Source organism: Arvicola amphibius, chromosome 8 (assembly GCF_903992535.2).
Source record: "Arvicola amphibius chromosome 8, mArvAmp1.2, whole genome shotgun sequence".
NCBI lineage: Eukaryota > Metazoa > Chordata > Mammalia > Rodentia > Cricetidae > Arvicola > Arvicola amphibius.
In genome coordinates this window covers 116,208,566-116,234,652 of record NC_052054.1, presented here as the reverse complement: position 1 = coordinate 116,234,652, position 26,087 = coordinate 116,208,566, and the positions used below count along the sequence as shown (strand labels likewise).

The following is a 26,087-nucleotide window of genomic DNA, read 5'->3' as shown; positions in this document are numbered from 1 at the left end:
GTGCCCTGCGTGCCTCCTTTCCAAGACTGCCTAAGAGGGACCCTCTGGGACGACGAGGTGACACTTCAGACCTCACGCCTTCCCCTGTGTCGAATAGCTGGAGGGACAAGACTTGATCGGGTGGTCCTCCCCGAGTGTGTTGATCATCACTTCCAGGGCCCCACAACTAGCTTGACCCTGAAGTTCACTCTGGTAAGGGGACCTAGTTCCCAGTTCTCTGCAGTACAGCAAGGCCCACGCTGAGTTAAGACTTGATTGAAAGCGTGGGGACTCACCAAGAACAGATGGTGACACCTGATGTGTGTGTGTGTGTGTGTGTGTGTGTGTTTTCAAGACAGTTTCTCCGTGTAGCTCAAAATCATGGGGATCCACCTTGTCTTTGCTTCCCGAGTGCTGGGGTTAAAGGTGTGACCACCAGTGACAACCCCTGATGATTTTAAACAGCACCCGAGGGACCTAGACTCAGCCCCTCCAGGGGTGTGAACCAGGGGCATGTGGAATGCCATCCTACTCAGAGCCCAGGCCCAGGGATGAAGGAACCAGGAGCCCCTCAGTGCCCAGGCCCAGGGATGAAGGAATCAGGAGCCCCTCAGTGCCCAGGCCCAGGGATGGAGGAACCAGGAGCCCCTCAGTGCCCAGGCCCAGGGATGAAGGAATCAGGAGCCCCTCAGTGCCCAGGCCCAGGGATGGAGGAACCAGGAGCCCCTCAGTGCCCAGGCCCAGGGATGAAGGAACCAGGAGCCCCTCAGTGCCCAGGCCCAGGATGGAGGAATCAGCCACAGAACCAGCACCTCTGTGCTTTCCTACAAGAGGATATGGCCCTGCTAATTACCCGCAGCTTCATCTTCAGGGGCCAAAGGGCCTCGCCAACTTCTCGATGCTAAAGCAGCAGTTTCCCCATCCCAAGCCCCCTCCTGAGCATCTACTGGGACAAGCAGAATGACGCTTTGCCCACTTGGAGCCTTTGCCATGCAGGACACCAGAGCTGAGCCCCAGCAGAGCACAGACGCTGGCTGGGGTGAGGTTGTTTCTTAGCTCCAGCATTCAGAAGGCACCGTGTTATCTGAACTCCAGCATGAGCGAGTGGCCCCAGGCCCAGCTCAGCTCAGTTCTTTTTTGTCTGGAATCACTGTCTGAGGTTTCTTATGACATAAAGGTGAGGGCTCCTGGGGTGGAGGAGAGGGCACAAGGTTCACTCCTAAAGGTGATGGGCCGAGAGGAGGATAAGGTGAAAGAGAGAAAGTGTCCATCCCCCCAGGGGGGCTTGCCCCACCACCCCACTGGCAGAGTTGGCTGTGGTAGCTGTCATCTGAGATGTGGCAGGCAGTAGGTAGATGGTCCCCACAGCCCTGAGTGACAAAAATGTCATTCCTGAGGCTGGAGGACATGAGGCAGCATTCTAAAAACAGGGAGGAAAGGCTGTATGAAGGCCCAGATGACCAAGGATTGAATCCTGACTCCACCACGTCACGTTTCATAGCCTGGGCTAGGCCCACACTGTATTCTTTGTATAGGAGGTGTCATTGGTCATGGTTTTGTGAAGATAAAACTAACACATGGTACCTTGGAACCCCCTAGCCACCTAGAAGCCGTGTTATCAGGCGCTTCTCAAACCAAGGACAGTCATGGTGCCTCTGCAGCTGGTGTCACCTGTAGCTCTCTGCTTTCAGTGTCTCCAGGGAGACAGCTCAGGCCGACGCTACAGCTGGAGCCCGGAAGCTCAGCAGACAGAACTGCAAAGGGGTCCACGTTGCAGCCGCAAAGACAACACACTAACTTTATTCACGTTAATACAAAAGTAGATTTTTCTAGAAATGTTCTCTTGTGCTAGAGGGAGAAGGCTGAGCAGGGTCAAGGTGGCAAGCCAGTGGTAGCAGGGCTGGGGAGCTGGGGCCTTCTCATCCTGCTCTGTCTATACACTGCAGGCTGGTGGGAGTGGGGGACATTCAGACATGGGGAGGGGGAGACAGAGACTCAGGTAGGATGGGGCTCGGGCACACTTGCTGGTGTGCACTCCTCCCCTGCCTGCTGTCTGTCTCCCACGGACTGCCTTGGTTCTAGCATGAAAGAAGCTGAGTGGACCCGCTCCTTCGCGCCCTGCTCCCTTCCACGCTGGGCTGGGAAGGGCTACCGTGCCCAAGATGGGCCAAGATGGCAGGTGGGTAGACTGAAGAGTAGTGCACAAATGCTCACACAGGCAGGAGGAGCAGGGGCCAGGGTGCCCACCAAGGTGCCTGCCTGCCCAGGGGGCTCACTGGGGCAGGGCCTTGAGGATGGCATTCACCTCCTCTGCCACGGCTGTCAACGCAAACTCAAACTGGTCCTGTGCAATGCAAGGCCAGGGGCAGAAGGGTCAGGAGAGACCCAGCCTCTGAGGCTGCCTGAGGGGGCATGGCAGGGGTGGAGGGTGCTGCCCTAGGGGACATGGCAGGGGTGGAGGGTGCTGCCCGAGGGGACATGGCAGGGGTGGAGGGTGCTGCCTGAGGGGACATGGCAGGGGTGGAGGGTGCTGCCTGAGGGGACATGGCAGGGGTGGAGGGTGCTGCCCGAGGGGACATGGCAGGGGTGGAGGGTGCTGCTCGAGGGGACATGGCAGGGGTGGAGGGTGCGGGAATTTGGAAGGGAGGAGGCTTCTTGGGGGGATGCAGGAGGGGCAGACTGTTGTTGGTTTCTTCATGGTGGCCATGAAGAGATTGCATGGGAAGGGAAGCCACTAGGGAGAGACAGGGAGATACTGTCACCTTAGAGCGGACAAGGCCAGGCCGCTGGTCACGGACATGCTCCAGGGTGGCAGCAATGTCAATCTCCTTCACTCCTGGGGACAGGGTGGAGTAGGCGGTGCTTAAAGGCGTGTCCAGGGGAGAACAAGTCCCATAAAGCCTGGGCATCTCTGACAAATCTTAGAGATGTGACCACATGCTCCCTAGTGGGGTCTCAGACCCACTGGGTACTGGGGAGCCATGAGGGACCAGGGGCTGAGGGTGCTGTGGGAACAGACCTTACCTTTGGCCATGCGATTCAGTACCATGTCAATAAGGATGTAGGTGCCTGTCCTCCCTGCGCCGTCACTGAAATAGGAGTTGGTGACAGACAGGCTTAGCTCCGACAGGGCAGGAAGAGAGCAGACATAGGGGTTGGAGTGAGGACATTGGCTGATTATTAGAGTTGGCCCGGGGAAGAGTATTAGTAAGCCATGATGAGTGGACAACCAGAGAGTACAACCATGGCTCAGTTTTTAGTGGAGGCAGCAGGATAGGATGGGAACGGCCCTTTCCAGTCTGGGGGTTAGGCTTTTGTTCAGCCAGCTCTCCACAGAAAGGGCCAAAGAGTAACCATTTCCAGCGCTGTGGGCTGACATTCGTGTGTGGATGTGCGCGCAAGCGCGCATGCACGCGCGGCGGGCCCCACCCACCTGCAGTGCACGATGATGGGGCAGGACCGCCCTCTGTAGCACTTGTTCACCTTCCTGCAATGAGACGTGAAGATCAGAAAAGGCCAGCCAGGAGGAGGATGTGCTAATCACACACCAGTGTGCCCTCGCAGGCTGCCTTTCTCCCTCTGCGGCCTGGTGGCAAGCACAGAGCGGGAAGTGAGCTGGAGAAAGGGTGAGAGCTGCTGTGGATAGCTCTGGGTTTGCTTTGGCACTCAGAAGCCATGTGCTCAAACTGCGAACCTGGAATAACAATTTAACTTCTCAGTTCTCAGCTGTAAAATGGGAGATGAGAGATAACAATGGGAACCGTTTTTTTTTGTTTGTTTGTTTGTTTTGTTGTTGTTTTTGATTTTTTTTTTTTTTTGGATCCAGTTTTTCAACACAGGGTTTCCCTGTGTAGCCCTGGCTGTCCGGGAACTCACTTTATAGACCAGGCTAGCTCCAAACTCAGAGATCCACCTACCTTTGCCTCCCAAGGGCTGGTATTAACGACGTGAGCCACCACTGCCTGGCTTTTTTAGGATTCTTAAAGATGCCATGGGATAGATAGCCTACATAAAGAACGTGCGTACCAAGGCTCGCTCCACGAGTGGTAGTTAGTGAGGTGGAGCAATGCCAACAAGTGGTTCTGGGAACATTGAGGTCAGCTCTGCTCCACAGTCACGAAGGTCATTCCCTTTCCACCCAGGTTTGTAATCTACACTAGCCCTGAGGTCAGGTCATCAAATGCATTCGTTCACAATTGCTTTGTTCTAGCTGTCACACTCCAGCTGAATTTATATGGTTCTGGTGTAAACCTCAGGGACTGTTTAGCTTACCTGTATGGCCTTTAAAAAAATCTATGCAGTGACCCTACAGTGACTCTGTTGGGGACTTCGCTAGTTTTTTTTTTTTTTTTTTGTAGATATGGGGGTCAAACCAAGGCCTCACTCATACTCTATCCCTGAACCCAAACAAAACTTGTATTATTGTTAATAATAAATAATAATTATTGTTATTCATTGATGAGGATTTTTTTTGTGTGCTCAGAAAGTTCTCAACCATCCTTAACCCTTTTTCTTTCTTTTATTTATGAGACAAGGTCTCCCTAAGATGCCAGGATTGGCCTTGAACTTGCAGACCACCTGCCTCAGCCTCCTGCACAGCTGGGATTACAGGTGTGTGCCATCTGACCTGACCTCCTGCACAGCTGGGATTACAGATGTGTGCCATCTCACCTGACCTCCTGCACAGCTGGGATTACAAGTGTGCATCGCCATCTCACCTGACCTTGTGCAATCTGGGGTTACAGGTGTGCACCATCTCACCTGACCCCCTGCACAGCTGGGGTTTTTTTTTTTTTCTAAATTCCTACCCCAGTTCTCCAAGCAGCCTTTGGTATATAGTCCCTTCTCAGGCCTGTCTGCCTGTTTCTTCTGTCTAGGAGGTTGCCACACCTGCTAATGACCAGCTTTGTGACTGTTCAACTGAGGAATATCAGCAGATCTCTCTCTCTCTCGCTTTCTCTCTCTCTCTCTCTCTCTCTCTCTCTCTCTCTCTCTCTCTGTGTGTGTGTGTGTGTGTGTGAGAGAGAGAGAGAGAGAGAGAGAGAGAGAGAGAGAGAGAGAGAGAGAGAGAGAGAGAGAGAGAGAGAGAGAGAGCGCAGAGGGACAGTGATGGGAAAGGAAGAAAAGGAAGAAAGAAATAAAAGCCAGGTAAAAAGAAGAAAGATGAGGATGAAAGCTGGATGAGAGAGAAAGGGCAAGTGAGCACAGAGCTGAGAGCCAGAAGGACAAGGCAAGAGACAGGAGGGAGGAATCAAAGCAGGAGCCAGCGGGAGAAGGGAACTAGAAATGGGGACCCAGTCTCCAGGGAAGCCCGCAAAGGAGTCAGCTGGTGGAGAGGCTCTGGGAGAAAGTGAGTGTGAGAAGCGCACCAGGCTGGGGCGGCATGGCCAGTACTGGTTCGGGGATGAAAGGCTGGTGAAAGGAACAGAGGCTAGGGCGAGGCTGCAGGTCAGACCAGGGACCCCAGGAAGATCCGGGTGGCGCTGGCAGCCTGCTCACCTGCGGAAGTCCAGCAGTGGCCGGGTAGAGGCCGGAGTGCCCTCTGCCGGCCAGCTGAGGAAGTGGAACTGAGTGAGCGTGCGCGTCTCCTGGGTCTGCACGTTCTTAAGGTAGAAGCTCCGCACCAGGAAGTCCTCGCACCAGATGTGCTCTGACACCAGGTTCACCTGCCATGTACCCCACCGGTCTGAGCGCGCAGTACGCGCTCCTCTCCCGACCCCACCCTTCCGCCTCCCAAGCAGTCCAAATGCTAAATCCTTCAGGATGTTAAAGGCGGTCTTTGGATATTAATTTTTCCTGTCTTACATACTCATGGCTCTGAGTTTTATCAAAGTCCCTGCAAATGCCTTTTGATGTTAGACAGAACACACACATATTCATGCATGTCTGATATGTGTGTATATGTATGCACTATACACACATTTGTATATAAAATACTAGAGCGCCATCCATCTTCCCCACTCTCATTGTCCCCTTACTGTGGGGTCCTGCTGACCTCATAGACGTGGTAGAGGGAGGATCCTTCGTCTGGCCAGTATCGGTCGCACTGTTTGACACCGTCCTCCACTAGTGGGGTCAGCATGACAATGACAGTGCAGCCACTCTCCCACACCATCTAAGGACAGAGAACCGGGTAAGCGGCCCTCTAGCCTCCCTGGCCCTGGTTGCCCCAAGGGCTTCTGGTTCCTAGGAAATCCCCCTCCAAGGATGCACCTGCCAGAAGTCCGCGATGGTATGGGACAGCGGTCCCTGTGTGGCTATGTAGGCTGGCATCCGAGGGTCATGCTCGATCTGAGGATATGGAGGATATGTCATGAGCCGGAATAGGAAGGGCCAGCTTGGAGGGAAGGTGGGTCAGGAGTGGCCCAGGGTCTGGGGAAGGCTGAGAAGTCTCTATTTTAATGCGAAGACCCACGCTCTACAATTACTACAGGGCTCCAGTAAAGAAGGGCACCGCAGACAGAACAAGGTGAGGGTGGAAGTCAGAGCCACTTACAATGGGGCTGGCATTGATGTAATCACTCCGAGAGGGGCTGCTCTCCACTTTCAGTTTGATGCGGGCGTGGTCATCTGCGCAGAACCCCCAAATGGCCTCCTGGCACCAGGCCTCTGCCACTCAGCCTGGACCAGGAGCCCCGCCCCCTCCCCACAGCCCCGAAGTGCTCCTAGCCGAGGGCGGGGCCAGGCTAGCCAGCTGCTCACTTACAAGGCAGGAAGTCGGGATGGCGGTTTTTCTTAATGTTGCTCTCACCCTGGGCGGTGGCGCAGGTGTTTGGCTCTGCCTGGTAGGCACACAGGGCCTGCCACTCCTTGGCCAACCGGTCGCGGTTCCGAAGATGATCCTCCATGTATGCCTGTAGGGGTACCACCACCTGGCTCTGGCCCACACTGCTCATCCTGACTCTCCTGCCAGCCTGTCCCCTCCCCACTTTGGGCCTGGCTCCATTCCTGACCAGAATCATGTGTCCCGTGGAGATGTCCATGTTGGCCTGGGCAGGCTCCTCACACCAAGATGGGGTGCTGCTGTGGGAACTGGGGCTGGCCTGGGCTGCATCACTGAACTGGGAAGACACACTGCTCACCCTAGAAGGCTCTGGCTGACCCTCTGCCCGGTTGAACAGGGACTTTGTGGCCATGTGCTGGCGACACAGGTCCTGCAGAAGGAGCATTGGGTGAGGCCGGGATTCCCTAGAAATCCTTCAACAGGGCCCTGGGGCTGCAGCTCAGTGGTAGGGTGGGTAGAAATGCTTGCACAGCATGAATGATGCCCAGAGCTCGGTTCCCAGAGCTCAAAACAGACAGACAGACAGACAGACAGAGCCTTGGATTCAAGTCTGGAGCCTTAGGCTTGTCTCTGATCGATGGGGTGAGCAAGATCTGTCTTTGTCCCTTCTTCTTTGGTGCTCGGTTGTTGCTTATGACAACCTCAGATATCACAAAGTAAAACCCCTGAATCGTAGCTTTGAAAGGAACCTCAGGTACCAGCTATTCCCACCTCTTATTCATTTAAAAAGTACATCGCAACACCCCCTTCCAATTCTGCTCCCACCCTCCCTCCGTGCAAGAGCGAGTCTCTCAAGCCCCTGTACTTCCTTCCCTCCATGAACCTGCACACCTGGTACTCAAAAGTAGTGTCTCCATGGGCCCCCTCTGGCCCCAGTGCTGCCAGGCGCTCCTTATCCCGCTGTCTTGAATGATGGCGCATACACAGGGCCACTGCCAAAGCCACTAGCAGTCCAGCGACACCTGCCAGGGCCACCAGAGTAAGCAGCACTGAGCGCATGGGAGATATGCCATGAGCTTGTCGGGGAAGGACTGCAGCTGCCTCCTCCCTCTGTGGGAACAAAACCAGAGTCAGGGACATGGTGGCAGGGGGGACCGGGCCCTGACTCCTTAGGCCACCTCTAGGGACAAAGCTGTGACGGTAGGGGTATGCAGGTAAGAAGCAAAAGGGTATACAGCCTCCTTCCCAATCCCCATCGGACCAACGCAAGTGCCAGAAGCTTTGGGCGATCCCACCAGAAGGATTTCCGTATAAAAAGAGAAAAGGAGATGTCGGTATGAAAATGATGGTCTAGCCATCAAGAATGGTCAGAGAGGTGGCGCACGCCTTCAGAGGGGTGGCGCACGCCTTTAATCCCAGTGCTCAAGAGGCAGATGCAGGCAGATCTTTGTGAGTTTGAGGCCAGCCTGGTCTACAGAGCTAGTGCCAGGACAGGCTCCAAAGCTACACAGAGAAACACTGTCTTGAAACCGCCACCCACACACAAAAGAAAAAAAAAAAAAAGATGTCTTCCAGGAAAGAGCCACTTCGCCATCTGCTGGTCAAAATGAGAACTGCACAGAGGGGCTGCCAGGGAAAGGAGGTTGGAGAGCCAAAAGAACTTTCAACCCTTTGAATTCTCCAGTCCTTCGCCCCCTCTCTTGTGTGCAGAGCCAGGCCTATAGGGCTTTGACAGTGCCTACAGTTAGTGCTTACCTGTCCCACCCCAGTCTGAAGAATCTGGAGCCCTGTCTTCGCTTCCAGTTCAGACTTCACCAGCCCTGCAGGAAGGATTCATGTCAGGCTCTTTCCAGCCCCATACAGGCTGGAAATATTTTAAGGAAGCATTATTACAGGCCTGGGAATCACAGTTGGGAGTCAGGCTCAGCCTGGGCCTAAGGATAGCATGGTATTTACCAGCTTGCCGAGTCACATCTGCCAAAGACAGGTTCTGCTCATTGTGCCGGATTCGGAAGGTGACGGCTGGTCCCACCACACTGCCAAATAGGAGCTCTGTTACTACCTGACCCACCTGAGATTCCGGCCTCTAAAATAAAGAGGCCAGCACCGGGGATCAGGGATTCCCACGAGCGTGTCTGACGACAGGAAGATTCAGGATCGGGCTAGCAGCAGGGCCACAAGGGGCTGTGGCCCTTCGACAAGTTGGCAGCGTCTCCCTGACCCCTTCAGCGCCAACTCACTCAGGCTACTTTCTAGACCCCTGTGCTGCCCTCACGGGGATGGCGGTCCCACCTGATGTTGATGAAGCTGCCCGAGGACATGTGCACATGCTCAGCCAGGATCTCGAGAAGTTTGACTCCAGCCACCAAACTCAAGGGTCTGCAGGAGAGGGGCAGGCAGAGGGAAGAAGGGGATGCTCAGAGGCTTTAGTGAAATAGGCCACCTCCAGAGAAACAGAACCACTTTTTAAAAAAAAAAAAAAAAAAGAAAGAAAGAAAGAAAGAAAGCTGCATTCTTTCTCGCTGCTTCCTACCCAATAGGCCAGCCCAACCCCTCTGGGACAGGAAGGCTCCCCCTGCCCCCCCTGCTCCCCCCCCCCCCCCCGCTGCAGTGCTTACTTCTGGTCAGTGACTATATAGCCGTATTCCTCGGCTGATGGTCGAGCTGAAGGCTGCCCCACTGCTGTGCTCTGGCTCTGGCTCTGGCTCAAGGGACTTTTCTTCTCCAGCAGGACAGATGAGACTCCAGGAGGACCGGCTGTCTGGGGAGGCTCGGGGATGCCAGGGCTCAGTACCTGCTGAACTTCATTGGAGGTGGGGCTGGCAGTGGGGTATCCAGGAAGCAAGGGTGTAGGGGGCCGACGTTCTGCTGTGTTCCCTTTCTGCACATGTTCTTCTATTGTCTGTCACAAGACAGAATGAAGGTGTAACCTCTGGAGTGGAAGGGCTCGGGGCTGGGGGTGGAAGGGCCACACTTTGGGGGCTCTAAATACTCTGACAGAGGAATTTAGAAACTGTTTAGCTTTCTGCCCCCTGAATCCCATACAATGGGCACAGAGAACACATCTAAGGAGTGTGAATCAAATGGATGAATGAATGATTAAAGGATCGAATGAGGGAAATGCGGTAAATTCAGAAGGAGAGGCTGGAATGGGGGGGTTCAAGTCTTATAATCTTGAAAGATGAACAGAAAGGCAATGGTTTTTAGGATTTTGCTCAGTGGTGACATGTTAGATGCCAACGTCTAAAATAGAAGGAAAAATCATGCAGCTACAACAGGATGGAGCCCCCACCAGAGTCCCTGCTGTAGGAATCATCAGAATCCAAAAGGATTGTGGTAAAGAGAGGAGTGGGTTAAGATTCTGGCTTTTGGTTGTATCAGCCTGAAGTGAGGCCACAGGTGCGGATTTGAAGCCCCTGGGCCTCAGAATGAGGGAGCAGAGGATAGATTCCGAGCCATGACCCCTAGCATTCAGATTTCAGCTAAAAAGGGTTTGTGAGGCAAGGAGGTGCTGGGAACTCACTTTCTTGACATCAGCTCCGACATTTACAGCCCCTACTGGAGAAACAGAAGAAGCAAGAGTCTTGAGAAAGGACCCCAGTTCTGGGACATGATCCGTCTGTGAGCCCCTGTCCTGCCAATAGTCCCAGATGCCTTCCCCTGCTCCCACTCTCCGTCTCCCCATCACCTTGAGCTCCCCCCTACCCTGGTCTTTTCCTGGTCTAATGCTACAGCTTCCCATCTTACCCTCTTGCTTCCTGGGATGTGTTGGTAATAACCCTGTCTTCAAAAGAACTCTCTTTTCCATCAGACATGCTAGTCCATGCCTGTAGTCTCTACCTTCTAGAAGCAGAGGCGGAAGGGCTGTGAGTCTTTTTTTGTTGTTGTTGTTTGTTTTTCCAGACAGAGTTCCTTTGTGTAGCCCTGGCTGTCCTGGAACTTTCTTTCTCTGTAGACCAGGCTGGTCTCGAACTTAGAGATCTGCCTGCCTCTGCTTCCTGAGTGCTGGGATCAAAGGCGTGCATCACCTGGCCCAGCTAGGACCGTGAGTTCTTAAGTTAGCCTGTCCTACAGCAAGACCCCATCTCAAGAAAAAGCAAAACCAAAAACTCTCCCCTTGTGACCCTGTACTCTGTGCAGTCTTGAGTAGTGGACAATAAGCTTTCATGGAGCAGGGAACTTCTTCCCTCCCTACCTGGACACTCACCAAGATTTCTTCCTGTGCCCTTGGGCAGTAACTGCAACAGGGTCAGGAGGGTGGAGAGCTGCTCCGGGGTCAGCTGACGCAGCTCTACCCCATAGCCTGCCAGGACAGCAGCCAATCTCTGCATAGTTATGTCTGCTGGGAGCCAGACAAAGAGCTTAGGACAGATGGTAGGATACCTTGACGGGATGCAAACAGATGGTTGGGGAAGGAGCAAGCACATTTGAGAATTCTTTAAATGCTGGGACACTGACACCCTCCCATTCTCAGACTCTGAGCAGCTTGAGGTGCACCAGGTGCCCACTGTCCCTTCACTGAAGTCAGTGCCTGTGGACATCAGCTTGTCGGAAGACAATTAAACATGTGAACCAAAGGCGGAACGCCAAGGATGGTGATTCATGCCTGTAGTCTCAGTACTCAGGAGTCTGAGGCAAGAGGAATGCAGCAGGTTTGAGTCCAGCCTGGGCTAAAAGTGAGTTCAAGAATAGCCTGGAATAATAGCAAGATCTCTTAAAAATAAATCAAATAGCCAGGCGATGGTGGTACACGCCTCCCAGCACTTGGAAAGCAGAGGCAGGTGGATCTCTGTGAGTTTGAGGCCAGCCTGATCTACAAGAGCTAGTTCTAGGACAGCTAGGACCATAACACAGAGAAACCTTGTCTCAAAAAAGAAAACAAACAGACAAAAACAAAATAAAACTACAACTAAATAAACAAATGAGGGGCTGGAGAGATGGCTCAGTGGTTAAGAGCTTTGCCTGCTCTTCCAAAGGTCCTGAGTTCAATTCCCAACCATTTGTAATGAGATTTGATGCCCTCTTCTGGCCTGCAGTGATACATGCAGGCAGAACATGGAATACATAATAAATAAATAAATCTTTATAAAAAATAATTAGGGGCCGGGCGATGGTGGCGCACGCCTTTAATCCCAGCACTCGGGAGGCAGAGGCAGGCGGATCTCTGTGAGTTCGAGACCAGCCTGGTCTACAAGAGCTAGCTCCAGGACAGGCTCTAAAGCTGCAGAGAAACCCTGTCTTGAAAAACCAAAAAAAAAAAAAAAAAAAAAATTAGGGGCTGGAGAGATGGCTCAATGGTTAAGGGCACTGGCTGCTCTTCCAGAGGTCCTGAGTTCAATTCCCAGCAACCACATGATGGCTCACAACCATCTGTAATGAGATCTGGCGCCCTCCTCTGGCTTGCGGGCATACATGGAGGCAGAATGTCGTATACATAATAAATAAATAAATCTAAAATAAATATTTAAAAAAACAATAATAAATGACATCCTTCAGGACTGGCAGGAAGGAGCCACCATAGACAGAGAGATGGGTGCCGGGGGTCCACTTACCTGGTTGTACTGCTTGGGAAGGGGACTTTTCCTCATGACCCCCTAGTACTTCCTCATAGCCCTCTGAAGAGTCCTCTGCCTGGCTGCTGCCCCCTTGTTCTGGCAGCTTTTGTACCCTGGCCCTGCCAGGCACTGGCAACTCTTGGGCCATGTAGAGCAGCCCTGAGTCCTGGAAAAGCTGAGCGGGTGAGGGACCTGGAAGGTCTCCGAAGGAGTGGCCAGACTGAGCCCCCAAAATGGCCTTGGAAGCACTTCTGCTGAAAAGGGCAGGAGCTTCAGCCTTGGGCAAGTGGCCAACACCAACCACCCCTGGGGAGCTCTCTGAGCTCCGGGAGCCATCTCGGGGGCCAAACTGTAAGAAACCAGAGATGTGGGTAAGAATCGAAGTCAGGAGTGGGTACTGTGTTTGCGTCATGGCCAGAGTCAAGAGCTCACCTGGTGGAACAGGTAAGGTTGTAGCAATGCGGATTCGTAAGTCAGAGCAGGGTGGGGAGGCTGTGGGGGCATTAGCAGGTGTTCCAAGAGAGGGGGCAGCAGCTCAGCCTGCAGAGAGGACAGTGGGGAGCCCACTCCAGCTTCATTCCCACCCCCTGGAGGCCGAGGGAGCCCCTGGGCAGCAGGAGAAGAGCCAGTGGGATTGCCCTGAGAAAGTAGCTCCCCGGCAGGGCCTGGTCTTCTGGGCATCAAACCAGACCTGGGGAGGAAAAGAGGGAGATAAGGAGTGGGATAGAGGGAGGGGAGAGGGAGAGGGGAAAAAAGAGAGGGAGAGACTTATTTGTACGTTTGTATAAGACACGGGTGTGGAGAGTTTACAAGGTTGAGGTTGGACAGAGTCTGCGGTTTAGAAGAGCTTTAGCCTCTTAAATGAAGAGGAGAGAGGGGCTCGAGGGCATGGAGGTGAGAGTAGGTCCTCTGGCTTGGTGAATATGCCTCAGCTTGGTTAAAAAAACAGGGGTTTACATGTGCATGCATGTGCATGTGTGTGTGCATGTGTGTGTATGCAAGACAAACACTCTACCACTGAGCTACATTCCCAACCATGTGTACGCGAAACACACTTGCACAGTCTAATGAAGCTCAAGGGAATGTTGAAAGGGAGATTGGGAGCTGGGGAAGGCATCTGGGGCATACATGCATACACACATACATACATGCATACATACATACATACATACATACATACATACATACATACATACATACAGAGATGGACTGTGACTTTAGGATTCCTCTGCATTGTTGTTCCTGTGCGCCCACCCCACCCCAGCTCTCTAAGTACGTAATCAAACAACTAAGACTGCCCTGGCCCCACTGCTATTGCCTTATTGGTCCAGGTGTCATCATCTGAGCTCCATAGGTTCTTCTTTTGTCTGAGAATTGCCTTTAGAGCAGAAGTTCTCAACCCTTGGGTTGCCCCTTGGGGGTTGAATGACCCTTTCACAAGGGTTGCCTAGGACCATTGGAAGACACAGATATTTATATTATGATTCATAAGAGTAGCAAAATTGCAGTTATGAAGTAGCAATGAAGATAGTTTTATGGTTGGGGTCACTGCAACATGAGGAATTGTATTAAAAGGTCACAGCGTCAGGAAGGTTGAGAACTGCTGCTTTAGAGGCTCTAACCATGGAGAGAAGGTGCCACTTTCTGCCATACACCATTCCACACAGGAATGGAACAACTAAGTCCAAGAAAATTCTACTTTGTCTTTTTTAGATTTATTTATTATGTATATAGTGTTCTGCTTGCATATACAACTGCAAGCCAGAAGAGGGCATCAGATCTCACTATAGATGGTTGTGGGGCACCATGCGGTTGCTGGGAACTGAACTCAGGTCCCCTGGAAAAGCAGCCTCTCAACCTCTGATCCACCTCTCCAGCCCCTCTAGTTTGTCTTTAACAACTTTAAATATCAAATATCAGCATTTCTTTTTAAAGTATTTATTTATTGTCCTGTTTTGCTGGATCTCTAGGATAAACTCAGCCCCTTCTGAGCCATGTCAACACGTTAGAGGGACCATTCTCAATGCTCTTTTACCTGTGTCCCAATCTGCTGACCTTGGCACCTCTACCCCTTTGCCTATAAGGAGAGTAGAGTTACAGATCACTGGCTCCAACAGCCTAAAGCTGTTGTGAAAGATTTCCTACCTGTCCCTTGGATGGAGTTCTGAGGGATGAAGCCTGGGGATGCGTTCCATCTCCTGGGAGATCACATGCTGGGTGAGGTCATCATGCCATGACAATCCTGTCAGGAGAAAGGACAGGACGAAGTTGGGCTTGAGATTGGGGGCCCAGTACCAGAGTGGAGGTTGGGAATATTTGCCATTCCCTCAGTGAGCTGGGTTTGGCAAGGCTGTGCCATTGGAAATGCAGTGGGTGAGCTAAGCTGCCTCCCCATCTCTACCCTCAGGTACAAGTTTTGGAGTCAAACTGCCTGGGCCGAAACCCAGCTTTGGTTCCTGAAGAGCTGGGGGTCTTGGATGTTGTTAAGCTTCCAGTGTCTCATCTCAATACTCTTTGGACCTCAACTCTCTCGCCTGGGGCTTTGTATCTCCTAAGATTGCTGTGATAATCAAATAACATCATGGGTGATAGTTCTGCCACACTAAGAGCTCTTAACAATGCTGTCGCCACCGCCGTCACTGCATTTCGTCATTCTAAGTCTGAGTCTTGTATAGTGGGGATGACACACATTTTGTGGGCTTCAAACGCCTACTTCGAGCCCTTGGACCATCCCCACCGTGATTCCCACCATGTGCTCCTGCCAGCATCCCCTTATCCTGGGGCACGGGTTCTGACCGACTCTACCCATGAAGCTCTGCTCTCAGAAAAGATCTCTCACTCAATCTAGAGGCATAGCATCTCACTCTCCTCCATTCTTCCTTCTATGGGTTTATTTATTTAGAGTCAGGGTCTCACTGTGTAGTACAGGCTGGCCTGGAACTCATGGCGAGCCTTCTGTCTCAGCCTCCCAGGTGCTGGGATCCCAGGTCCTGCTCTGGATTTATAATCTGGATTACTCATGACTCATATCCTGGGACCTGCAAGCAGCTGTTCCATGCATCAGAACTCGCTGTGTTCCCTCCAAGGGACCCCTGGATTGCAGTCTCTCTTTCACACTCAAGAGCATTCTTCCCAAATTTCTCTCCTGTCTCCATCCTTTTCCTCTCCACTGAATTATTCCTCTTAGCACAGAATTATGACGTCATTTCTTCCACTTAAAGCAATAATGTTTCACCTGTGTCCTCTTGCACCTGTCACTACAATATATTGCAGCAAACTTCTTTTATTTTCCCCCAAGACAGGGTTTCTCTGTGTAACTGTCCTGGCTGTCCTGGAACTCACTCTGTAGACCAGGCTGGCCTCGAACTCAGAGATCCACCTGCCTCTGCCTCCCAAGTGCTAGAGTTAAAGGTGTGCACCACCACTGCCCTTGTTGCATCAAACTTCTTAAGACATGTCTTAATACGGATGCAATGATGCATGCCTGCAGTCCTGTACTTGTAAGGCTAAGGCAGAAGGATCACCATGAGTTCCAGGCCAGTCTAAGCTACATAATAACCTTGGAGCTAGCTTGGGCTACACAGAGAGAGCTTGTCTCAGAACAAACAAACAAATAAACAAACAAAATCCTAATAAACTTAAAAAATAATTTCCAGCAACTTTAGCTGCAAATCTCCAGTGTGTAGCTCTAGATAATTCATATGTGAACAGCCCATCTCTAGGGTCCTATCGTTACCCTTGTTCTGTACCCTTATCCAGCACGCTCTAAGAGGGTGGGGCTTCATAATGAATATAATTGTTAAGATGTATGAAGAGAAATTTTTGGATGAGGTGGACCCTTACTTCCCCACCAACCAAGTTCCAATCTCTGTGTCCTCGAGCAATCAGACCTCACCTTGGGACATGAGTTGGCGGAGCACACCTTGTAAGCGCTGGAGAACTGGGGAGGTGACTTGCAAAAGTGGCCGTGCCTGCCCGACTCCTGCCTGGCACTGTCCAAACAAGCCATCTAGAAGCACAAAGGTGCTGTTGTCATGGGTTTTGCAGAAGGTCTTCCAAAGTCCAGGCTGCAGTTGGACAATGCTCTTTCCACCTTCTCTGGCTTTAGGGTGCTGCTCCTCTGCCCTCCTGACATCTGGGCTCTCCCTCCCCATCTTTGTCTTTTGAATCCAATGCCAGGACCTTACTCACCCTGAATACAGACTTCCAGGTGTGAGCAGAGCCTGCGGTCAAACAGACAGCCTGTGGAAAAGCGGATAGATGCTCAGAACACAGGGAAGGGGTAGATGCCGGGGAAAACGGGTAAGCAGTTGTGGCCCATTATTTCATTCTAAGGAAGGCTTTAAATTAGGAGGACAGCAGGGAAAAGGACTAGAACTCTCTCTCTCTCTCTCTCTCTCTCTCTCTCTCTCTCTCTCATGTATGTATACAAATTTATGTATGTTCATGCATGTGTTCATGTGTATGGAGGCCAGAGGTCAATGTTGGGTGTCTTCCACACTTGTTGCCCACTTCATATTTTCAAAACTGGGCCTCTCACTGAGTCTGGAGTTTGCCCTGCACATCCCAGAAATTTATCTGTCTCTACTTTTTCAGCCCTGGGGTTGGACATAAATCACATTGCATGGCTTTTGATATGGGTACTAAAGATCTGAGCTCAGGTCCTCATACTTGTATGACAAGCAGTACTACTGACAGAGCCATCTCTCCAGCCCCATGACCTAAAACTCTTGAGGAAATACGAGGTCTAGATTTGAATTAAAAGATCTTAGTTTCAGTCTTTAAAAGGCTCAATTTGGTTAAATGGGAGTTGGAGCAATGCGAGGAAGGAGGCGGAGAGCATGAATTATTGTGGGAGAATTTGAGGCTAAATTCAAAAGGAAACCGTAGTTCCCCAGATATCGCAAAACATCCTAACTCTAGTGGCCTGGAACTCGGAAGAGGCGGAAACTCCAACGTGATATGGAAGAGGTGCAGGTGCTTGATTCTAAGGCAGCCTATCCCAGGCTTGCGTCGCCGATGCTGTCCGTGGTGCTGAATCTGGGAGCCAAGAGTACGTAGGGAGGGGAGCCGGTTACCAAGGGAGGGGTGACGAGACCAGGAGTCGCCACAGGATCTCATCCCTCGCTCTATCTTGTTAACTCTCGGCCTCACAGGAAGTACCGTACACTGGCCTCCAAGCCAGGGTGGGGAAAGAGGGCGCCAGATGGAAAGGCTGCACCCCTTCCCCCACTCGCCACCTTCCCACCCCCATCCCGGGCCCGTGAGTCAGCGCTGACTCCGTCCGCTTAGATGTGAGTCAGCATCAGACCTGGTTGTGGGGAGGGGGGACAAGTAGAGGACCTTCCCCTTTTCGCCCTCTTCTGCTCCCTCCCCCACGTGTCCCCTTCTTATAGGTGACCAACTCTCAGCAAATGAGCCCTGCTCTCTAGCCAATCCTCCAGGGAAGCTGGAGCCGGGTGACTGAGGCCAGGCTCCTGCCGCCGGGTGGTCGCCTCTTCCACCTTCCTTCCTCCTTCCTGGCTTCCGATTCTTCAGTTCGAGTCTCCACCTCGACGTCTCTGGCCTCTCCCACGGTCCTGTAGTCCCTCTAAACCCGTCGACTCGCATACACCCCCATTCCTCCTCCCGAACCTTGTTTTCCCTGGAGCCCACTTCTCCCAGGTCCCGCCTGCGTATCCCAGCTCCACCTCCCGGCCTACGCCCCTTTCCTTGCAGCCACCCTCATCTTCATCTTCCTTAGGATTCCCTGCCTCTCCTCTCATCTTCCTCATCCCACAGCCCACCTTCCTCCGCCCCGCTACATTTAGTCTACCTGGGCTTCTTGCCTTTGCGACGCTCCCCTCGCCCTCCCCCCCCCGCCCCACTACCGACTTCTGCTCCCGGCCCCTACTCTCCCCCCATCAAGTTTTCTCCTGACCGTGGGCACTGATGGCGCTGCAGCCCCCAGGACGGCCGCTCAGCAGCAGCAGGCAGACCAGCAGCCGGAGGGCCCCGGAGCCCCCGGGACCCCCAGGCCGCCGCGGGCGCCGCATCCTTCCCGGCTGCGTGAGCTCGCTCTCCAGCCAGAGTCTCAGGGACGCTGGCGGGAGTCAGCCGAGGAGCCTAGGCGGAGCCTGCCGCTCCCCACCCACCTCCAAGGCGGGGTCTACAGGCCCCTCTTGAGGCGACTTAGCCAACTGCAGGCGTGCGGTGACGACATCTCCACCCCCGGCTCTTATGCCTATTTGCGTCACACTGGCGTAAGAGCCCCCTCTTAGCTCGGGACCTACTCAACCTATGTCGCCTCCACCATATAGTAGCTTCCTTTCTAGAATTCCCACTGGGTCCACCCACTCCTGACCTGTATTTTTCAGGTCCACCGCCTCTGTCTCCATGGCTCAGGATTGTTGAAAAGGACCCGAGTGGCGAACAGGAAAGATACGTGGGCCAGCGAGTACACACCCTGAGACAAGAAGCATAAGAAACCGGAATAGGAACTTGTAACGCATCTCCATCACAGCTACTGGCGTCATCCCGAAGATCAGGGATGGTTGGGCGTGTGTGCGGGAATAGCCTCGAGCTAGTTGCTTACCTTGTTTGGTAAAGCGGAGGGGCAAAAGCCCCTGCCCCAGCGGAGGTGGTGAGAATTTATGCGTTAACTCATCTCTGGGCCAAGACCTGTTGTGCAATCACAAACGCTCCTATGCATTAACTTCTTTTCCTCTTACAATCTGTCTTTAATTTTTTTTCTTTGGTATGTATTTGTTTTCTTTTAGTTAATATATAGCAACATTCATATATCACAGTGTGACATTTCAGAACCTGTACATGCATGTATGCAGTGTGCAATGAACAGACCCACGTATCTGGCTTAACTATTACCTCAGACATTAATAATTTTTTGTGTTGGGAATGCCCAGAATCTTTCCTATCAGCTAATTTGAAATAGCCAGTGCATTGTTGCCACCGATAGTTATCCTACTGTGTTACAGAATGTCAGAAGTTGCCATGCTTCCCCCAGCTGCACCCCTGCAAGCACTGACATTTGCTATTGGCTTTGACGGTCCTTTATCCTCTCCTGTCTCAAGCTTATCAACGACCTCATGGTTTCTACCATAAGCTACACATCAGACCACTTCTCTCCACCATAACCGCCTCAGTGAGACCATTTCCTCAAGCCTAGCACAGTAGTTTGCTCCATGGTTTTTTGATACTGCTCTTATTTATCCAGTTGGTCATGGTCATAGAGTTTTCTTTTTTCCCATGGAGTTTTCTAAAGTTCCAATTTGATTACATTACTCTTTTGCCTTCTAGCTGCTGTGTTTATTTATTTGTTTTGTTTTTAAGACAATATGGGTCTGGTGAGATGACTCAGTCAGCAAAGACTGATGACCTGGGTTTGATCCTCTAAATCCATATAAAGATAGAAGGAGTGGACTGACTCTAAGACCTTCTGACCACTACCTGAGTGCTTCCCTACACACACACACACACACACGTGCGCGCGCACACACACACACATACGCACACACGCGCACACACACACATGCATGCACTCACACACACCCACACACACGTGCACACACATGCATGCACTCACACACACGCACACACACGCACACACATGCACACGCATGAAACGCACACATGCACAGAGAGAGAGGGAGAGAGAGAAAGAGAGAGAGAGACAATAAGGTTTTATAAAATTAATTAAAATGACAAAATGGTTTCGTGAAAGAGAAAAACCAAAGTGGTTTGGTGAAGAAACACTTATCTAGACTTCATAGTTATTGATATTTGGGAGATGTTTTCTCCCTCTTAATATTTAAATAGAAATGATAGACATTAGAAATTTTGCTTATACATATTTCAACATGCATCTCTAGGAAATAAGGACAGTTTCCTACAATAACGTCGCTTAGAGCTCAATTCATATTCAAATATCTCAAATTGTTTACAGCTTGTCTTTCCAGCTTTATTGTTCAAAGAGGAGTCAATCAAGGGTCACCATTGCATTTATATTCTTTCTTCCTTTACTTTTGTTTTGTTTTTTTCAAGACAGGGTTTATCTGTGTCCTGGCCATCCTGGAACTCACTCTACAGACCGGGTTGGCCTCAAACTCAAAGATCAACCTACCTCTGCCTCCTGAGTGCTGAGATTAAAGGCATGCTCCACCACTGACCACTGCCTGGCCAAATATAACTGTGTTCTTAATTCTTTTTAACTTGTCACAGATATCCAGCCATCACCCTCCCTCCATTTTCCACATTGTCACGTAGGATAGAAAGCCAGTCATTTTTCTCCTCTGAACTCCTCATCTTCTAGAGTTGCCTCAGTGTGGGTTTCCCTGTGTTCATGTATGTATCACATACATCCTCTGTCTTTCTGAACAGTAGAAATTATCCCTAAAGTGTTAGTTGGATTATATTTTTTTATTTTATTTTTTAAAGATTTTATTTATTTATTATGTACACAGTATTCAGCCTCCATGTATGCCTACAGGCCAGAAGAGGGCACCAGAACTCATTACAGACGGTTGTGAGCCACCATGTGGTTGCTGGGAATTGAACTCAGGACCTTTGGAAGAGCAGGCAATGCTCTTAACCTCTGAGCCATCTCTCTAGCCCCTGTATTTTTTCTTAAATGTAAACAGAACACCTTCAATTGCTTCATTCCAGGAGATGCATAAGGTCTGGTTATGCTACTACAGGGGGATGTGAACACTGATAACCAGTCTAAAGTAGAGCCAGCCACACCCTTCCTAATGTGATGAGCATGAACACAGAATCCATGGGATATGCTGGCATCACAAGAACATTTAGCTCCCCAACCATCCGCTTTTTGTCTAGTTTTGTGTTCTTCCTGCTCCTTCTTTTAGTATCTGCTTGGAATGAAACTCAGAGCCTCTGACATACTAGGCAAGTTCTGTACCACTGAGCTACGTTCCTGGACCTCAGTGGTGATTTCTGACTAAAATATTTCATTCCAGTTTGCAAAATGTAATTTTTTATTTTCTCATTCTTTTGACATTTATTAGCTTTCAGTCATCGCCTTGAAATACAATGCCAAATGAAGTAGAATGTGTTCTCTCTCTGTCTCCATCTCTCTGTGTCTGTCTCTCTGTCTCTCTGTGTCTGTCTCTCTGTCTCTCTGTCTCTGTCTCTCTGTCTCTCTCTCTCTCTCTCTCTCTCTCTCTCTCTCTCTCTCTCTCTCTCTCTCTCTCTCTCTCTTTTTTTGTTTTTTTGAGACAGGGCTTCTCTTTGTAGTCCTGGCTGTCCTGGAGCTCACTCTGTAGACCAGGCTGGCATCAAGTTCACAGATATCCGCCTGCCTCTGCCTCCTGAGTGTTGGGATTAAAGGTGTGAGCCACTACCGCCATCTTAGAATATATTTTTAACCTTTGATCTTACTTTCAGACTGAGAAGTAGTTCTAGGGCTGGAGAGATGGCTCAACAGTTAAGAGTACTGACTGCTCTTCCAGAGGTCCTGAGTTCAATTCCCAGCAACCACATGGTGGCTCACAACCACCTATAATGAAATCTGGTGCCCTCTTCTGGCCTACAGGTAGTACTGTATAAATAAATAAATAAACAAACAAATAAATAAATAAATAAATATATTTTTTTTAAAAAAGAAGTAGTTCTAATAGTTACCTCAATAATGGTTTATGAGTTTTATTAGAGTACTTTTGTGATTTTTCTTTTTTAAATATTACTATTTATATAGTCAATGTGCATTGCATTGATCAGTCACAATAATTGCTTTTTGACATTCAAATTATCCTCAAACAAGCCAGTGACAGGTCCTTGAATTAGATTTCAATGTCTTTTGAAATATCCCATAAATCACTAAGTCAGTCTCTCTCTCTCTCTCTCTCTCTCTCTCTCTCTCTCTCTCTCTCTCTCTCCCCACTCCAAGATGTACCGGGTTTTTCTTTCTCTTTTTCTATCTGCTGATATGGAAGCAGCCATTCATCTAAAGAGATAAGGCAGCTTTTAGTAAAGGCTGATTTTAGAGGCTAGAATCTGAATGTTAGGCGTGAAATGGCTGTTAAGGGGAGCATTGACTCTGGACCTTTCCTATGAATTGAGCCAGGGTATTAAGATACAACACACACATACACATGTACACTCCAGTTTGTATTTACAGATTCATTTATTCATGCATTTTTTGTATATGAGTGCTCTATTTGCATGAATGCCTGCGTGACAGAAGAGAGCATCGGATTCCACTGGAGATGGTTGTGAGCCACCACGTAGTTACTGGAAATTGAACTCAGGATCTCTGGAAGAGCAGTCAGGGCTCTTAACCACTGAGTCATTTCAACTAGTCCTCCAACTAGCATTTAATGTTGTTTTTACTGAGCTTTCTACACTTGTGGTTCTAGTTAGTTAGTTAGTTAGTTAGTTAGTTAGTTAGTTATTTTACAATATTCTGTCTGCATGAATGCCTGCAGGCCAGAAAATGGCACCAGACCTCATTACAGATGGTTGTGAGCTGCCATGTGGTTGCTGGGAATTGAACTCAAGACCTCTGGAAGAGCAGTCTCTCCAGCCCCACTTGTAGTTCTTTATTCTTATGCTGGAAACTGAGGTTCCTGGTGACATTAATATAACCACATGTATGATTAATCTAATATACAACCAACAATGCACATAGAATAATACAAATATTGCCCTATGAATAAAACAGTGAAAGCTGTAGAGATAGCTCAGGGGTTAAGAGTACCTAGTACCCTCTTGCAGAGGGCTAGAATTCAGTTCCTAACATCCCTAAGGAGACTCACAACCATCTGAACAGTACCTCCATTTCCGGAGGGTCCACTGGCCTCTTCTGACATCCTCAGGCACCAGGCTTGCATGTGGTACATGCTGGCAAAACACTCATACACTAAAATAATAAAGCAATGGATACGTGTTTTTGAGATAGGATCTGTGTTGTCTGGCATAGAACTCCCTATTGCAGACAAGGCTGGCCTCGAACTCATAAAGAACTGCTTGCCTCTGTCTCCCAAGTGCTGAATTAAAATCATGCACCATCATATATACCTGGCCTAAATTTTTCCTTTAAATATAACTTCTAAGGATGCATAATCAGAATACTGTGTTTAGGATTATTTCAAACAGCTCTTCTGTTTGTGTAATTATGGTTGGCAATTTGATATATAATTAGGGTTTTTGTTTCAGTTTATTTTTAGCTATAAGATGGTGCCTTATATTCTTTATATAATTTTATTTTGATCCCTTTGTGAAGCTATGGAATGTAATAAGATATGCTTGCAGAACTCTTCTACTGACTTCTACAACACCCCTGCCACCTTTCATTTGTTTCCCCTTTTAAAGTTTATAAATTGTTAACTATCACAGATAAATATACAAAACAAAAGGAAATATCTTGTTTTCTTGACTACCCAGACCCCCAGTTGCAGGAGTGAAGCATTTCCAACACCCCAGAAGCCCCGCTGGGCATCAGACGTTACCTTTCTTTTTTTTAAAAAATATTTATTTATTTATTATGTATACAATATTCTGTCTGTGTGTATGTCTGCAGGCCAGAAGAGGGCACCAGACCTCATTACAGATGGTTGTGAGCCACCATGTGGTTGCTGGGAATTGAACTCAGGACCTTTGGAAGAGCAGGCAATGCTCTTAACCTCTGAGCCATCTCTCCAGCCCAGACGTTACCTTTCCAATGCGAACTAAAATCACTCTCTTAGTGACCATGTCCCTTTGCTTTCCCTTACGGCTTAGAGCTGAACACAGCACCACAAACTGTTGGTCGAGTGGGGGTCATCATGGGTCATGGACTGAGTGACCGTGTTTGCCCTGTGTGTGTTTGCTGCTGCACCTGTGTTGGGGGGGGGGTAAGTGGTCTGAAGCAGCCTCACAGGGAGGTGGGGGACTCGGGAACTGAACACCCTGGCCTCTCGTCAACACTCCCCTCTAATCTCCTTTTAGGTATTCTCATCCTGCTAACCTAATGAAGATCAGAGGAAGAGATATTCATTCACAACGCTCCCCTGGGACAGAAAAGGAGGTGAAGACTAACGAAGGGAAAATTGTAGCTGCAGAAAATGTAAGGCGCCCATTTATTTACCCATTATTTGATTTTGCTTATTTCCTCCTCTCTTTTTTTGTGTGGAAATTATTGGTCAGTTGTTTATTTTCTCCTCCTCCTCCTCTTCCTCCTCCTCCTCCTTATCATCATCACCATCATCATCACCATCATCATCATCATCATCATCATCATTGTGTTTTACTTTTCAGAAGTTAGTAACTGTTAATATCTTTTCTCTGTGTCTGTCTTTCTCCAAATTTCCCTTTTTGTAAGGGCAGCAGCCACTTTGGACTCAAGTTCATTTTGATGACCTCATTTTAACTCTACAGCTTTGTTTACAAATAAGCTCGTGTCTGGAGGCTCTCAAGATTAGGATTTGAGTTTGGAGGAGATAGAATTCAAACCACAGCAGCTGTCAGGTCATATACACATCTTTAGGGCCTCTCGAATTGTCCTTTCTCACTCTCTCTTTTGGTTCAGCCAGAAGCTGTCCCTGCTTTCTGCGCCATAACCCACCACTATGCAGATGCCTAAGACCTCACTTTCCTATAGCTTTCACTGCTGCTCCCTCTTTCAGAAACATCTGTGTCTGTCAGGTGTGATTCAAGCTGTGTTACCTGATCCTTTGTAACAAAATCAGGCCTACTTTCTTTCAAAAGCTCTTATCTGAGTCAAGCATGGTGGTACACACACTCGGGAGGCAGAGGCAGGTGGATCTCTGTGAGTTAGAGGACAGCCTAGTCTACAGAGCGAGTTCCAGGACACCAGGACTGCTACACAGAGAAACCTTGTCTCAAAAAGCAAAACAAAACAAAAACAAACAAAAAGATAAAAGAAAGAAAAAAAGAAAAGAAAGTGTCTATGTGGGCTGAAGAGCGGGCAAAGGTCTGGGGTTTGGTTCCCAGCTCCCACAGGGGCTCACAACTAACTTCATCTGTAACTTCAGTTCCAGGAGATCCAACGCCCTTTCCTGGTTTCCAAAGGCACCAGGCACACATGTGGTACATATACATACATAAAAGCAAACACACACATAAATAACATAAATCTCGAGAAGTTCCCATCTTTCCCACCCATTCACTCTGTTTCATGTTAGCAGATTTTAAACTTCCACTACTGTTTTTCTCCCTAACCTCTGCCACTTTTTCCTGGGGGTGGAAATAGTAGAAGGGACAGGGAAGGGACCACAGAGGGAAACTTTGATTTTTAGGACATGATTGAGAAGGTATGCTAAGGATGAGGCTCCTATGTGTATATATAACAGTGCATACTAGAGTCTAGAAGTATAGGCCCTGGCACATGTGCCCAGCGCAATTAGGGCTGAGTTGCTAGAGCAAACAGTGTGGTACAGAGAAAGCAGAGTTGACTGAAGGGGTCGGCAAGAATCTAACTGCTCCACGGGCCAGACATATTGCTTGGACTTCTCCCTTGAAAATTATTTGTAACCAAACTCTCCAACAGTGAATACGTTATTTTATTCATGACTGGCTCACCAATGCCTAGAGGGCGTATACCAATGCCTAGAGGGTGTGAACCCATGCCTAATGGGCGTGTACCCATATCTAGAGGGTGTGTACCAATGTCTAGAAGGGTGTAAACCCATGCCTAGAGGGTGTGTACCAATGCCTAGAAGGTGTGTACCAATGCCTAGAGGGTGTGTACCCATGTCTAGAGGGGTGTGTACTCATGCCTAGAGGGTGTGTACCAATGCCTAGAGGTGTGTGTACTCATGTCTAGAGGGTGTGTACCCATGTCTAGAGGGGTGTGTACCCATGCCTAGAGGGTTTGT

The 26,087-nt window shown here is 49.7% G+C and overlaps 1 protein-coding gene across 2 annotated transcripts; it reads right to left on the bottom strand.

Annotated features, from left to right (window-relative positions):
• Nucleotides 1-2,135: 2,135 nt before the first annotated feature.
• Ptprn (protein tyrosine phosphatase receptor type N) lies at nucleotides 2,136-18,302 on the bottom strand. Of its 2 annotated transcripts, XM_038339683.1 has the most exons (23): nucleotides 18,179-18,302; nucleotides 16,450-16,500; nucleotides 16,154-16,267; nucleotides 14,404-14,500; nucleotides 12,691-12,949; nucleotides 12,256-12,607; nucleotides 10,911-11,042; nucleotides 10,227-10,261; nucleotides 9,322-9,605; nucleotides 8,996-9,082; nucleotides 8,660-8,739; nucleotides 8,459-8,523; nucleotides 7,595-7,813; nucleotides 6,933-7,133; nucleotides 6,686-6,833; nucleotides 6,476-6,549; nucleotides 6,193-6,270; nucleotides 5,975-6,094; nucleotides 5,479-5,645; nucleotides 3,413-3,466; nucleotides 3,004-3,068; nucleotides 2,742-2,815; nucleotides 2,136-2,323 (listed from the first exon to the last, which is right to left on the bottom strand). In XM_038339683.1, the coding sequence occupies exons 1-23, from the start codon at nucleotides 18,291-18,293 to the stop codon at nucleotides 2,252-2,254; spliced, it is 2,943 nt and encodes a 980-aa protein (XP_038195611.1). In that variant the 5' UTR covers nucleotides 18,294-18,302; the 3' UTR covers nucleotides 2,136-2,251. The 2 variants fall into 2 exon arrangements, with proteins under 2 accessions (XP_038195611.1, XP_038195609.1); XM_038339681.1 differs by lacking the exon at nucleotides 8,996-9,082 and having other exon boundaries at nucleotides 18,179-18,293.
• Nucleotides 18,303-26,087: the final 7,785 nt, after the last annotated feature.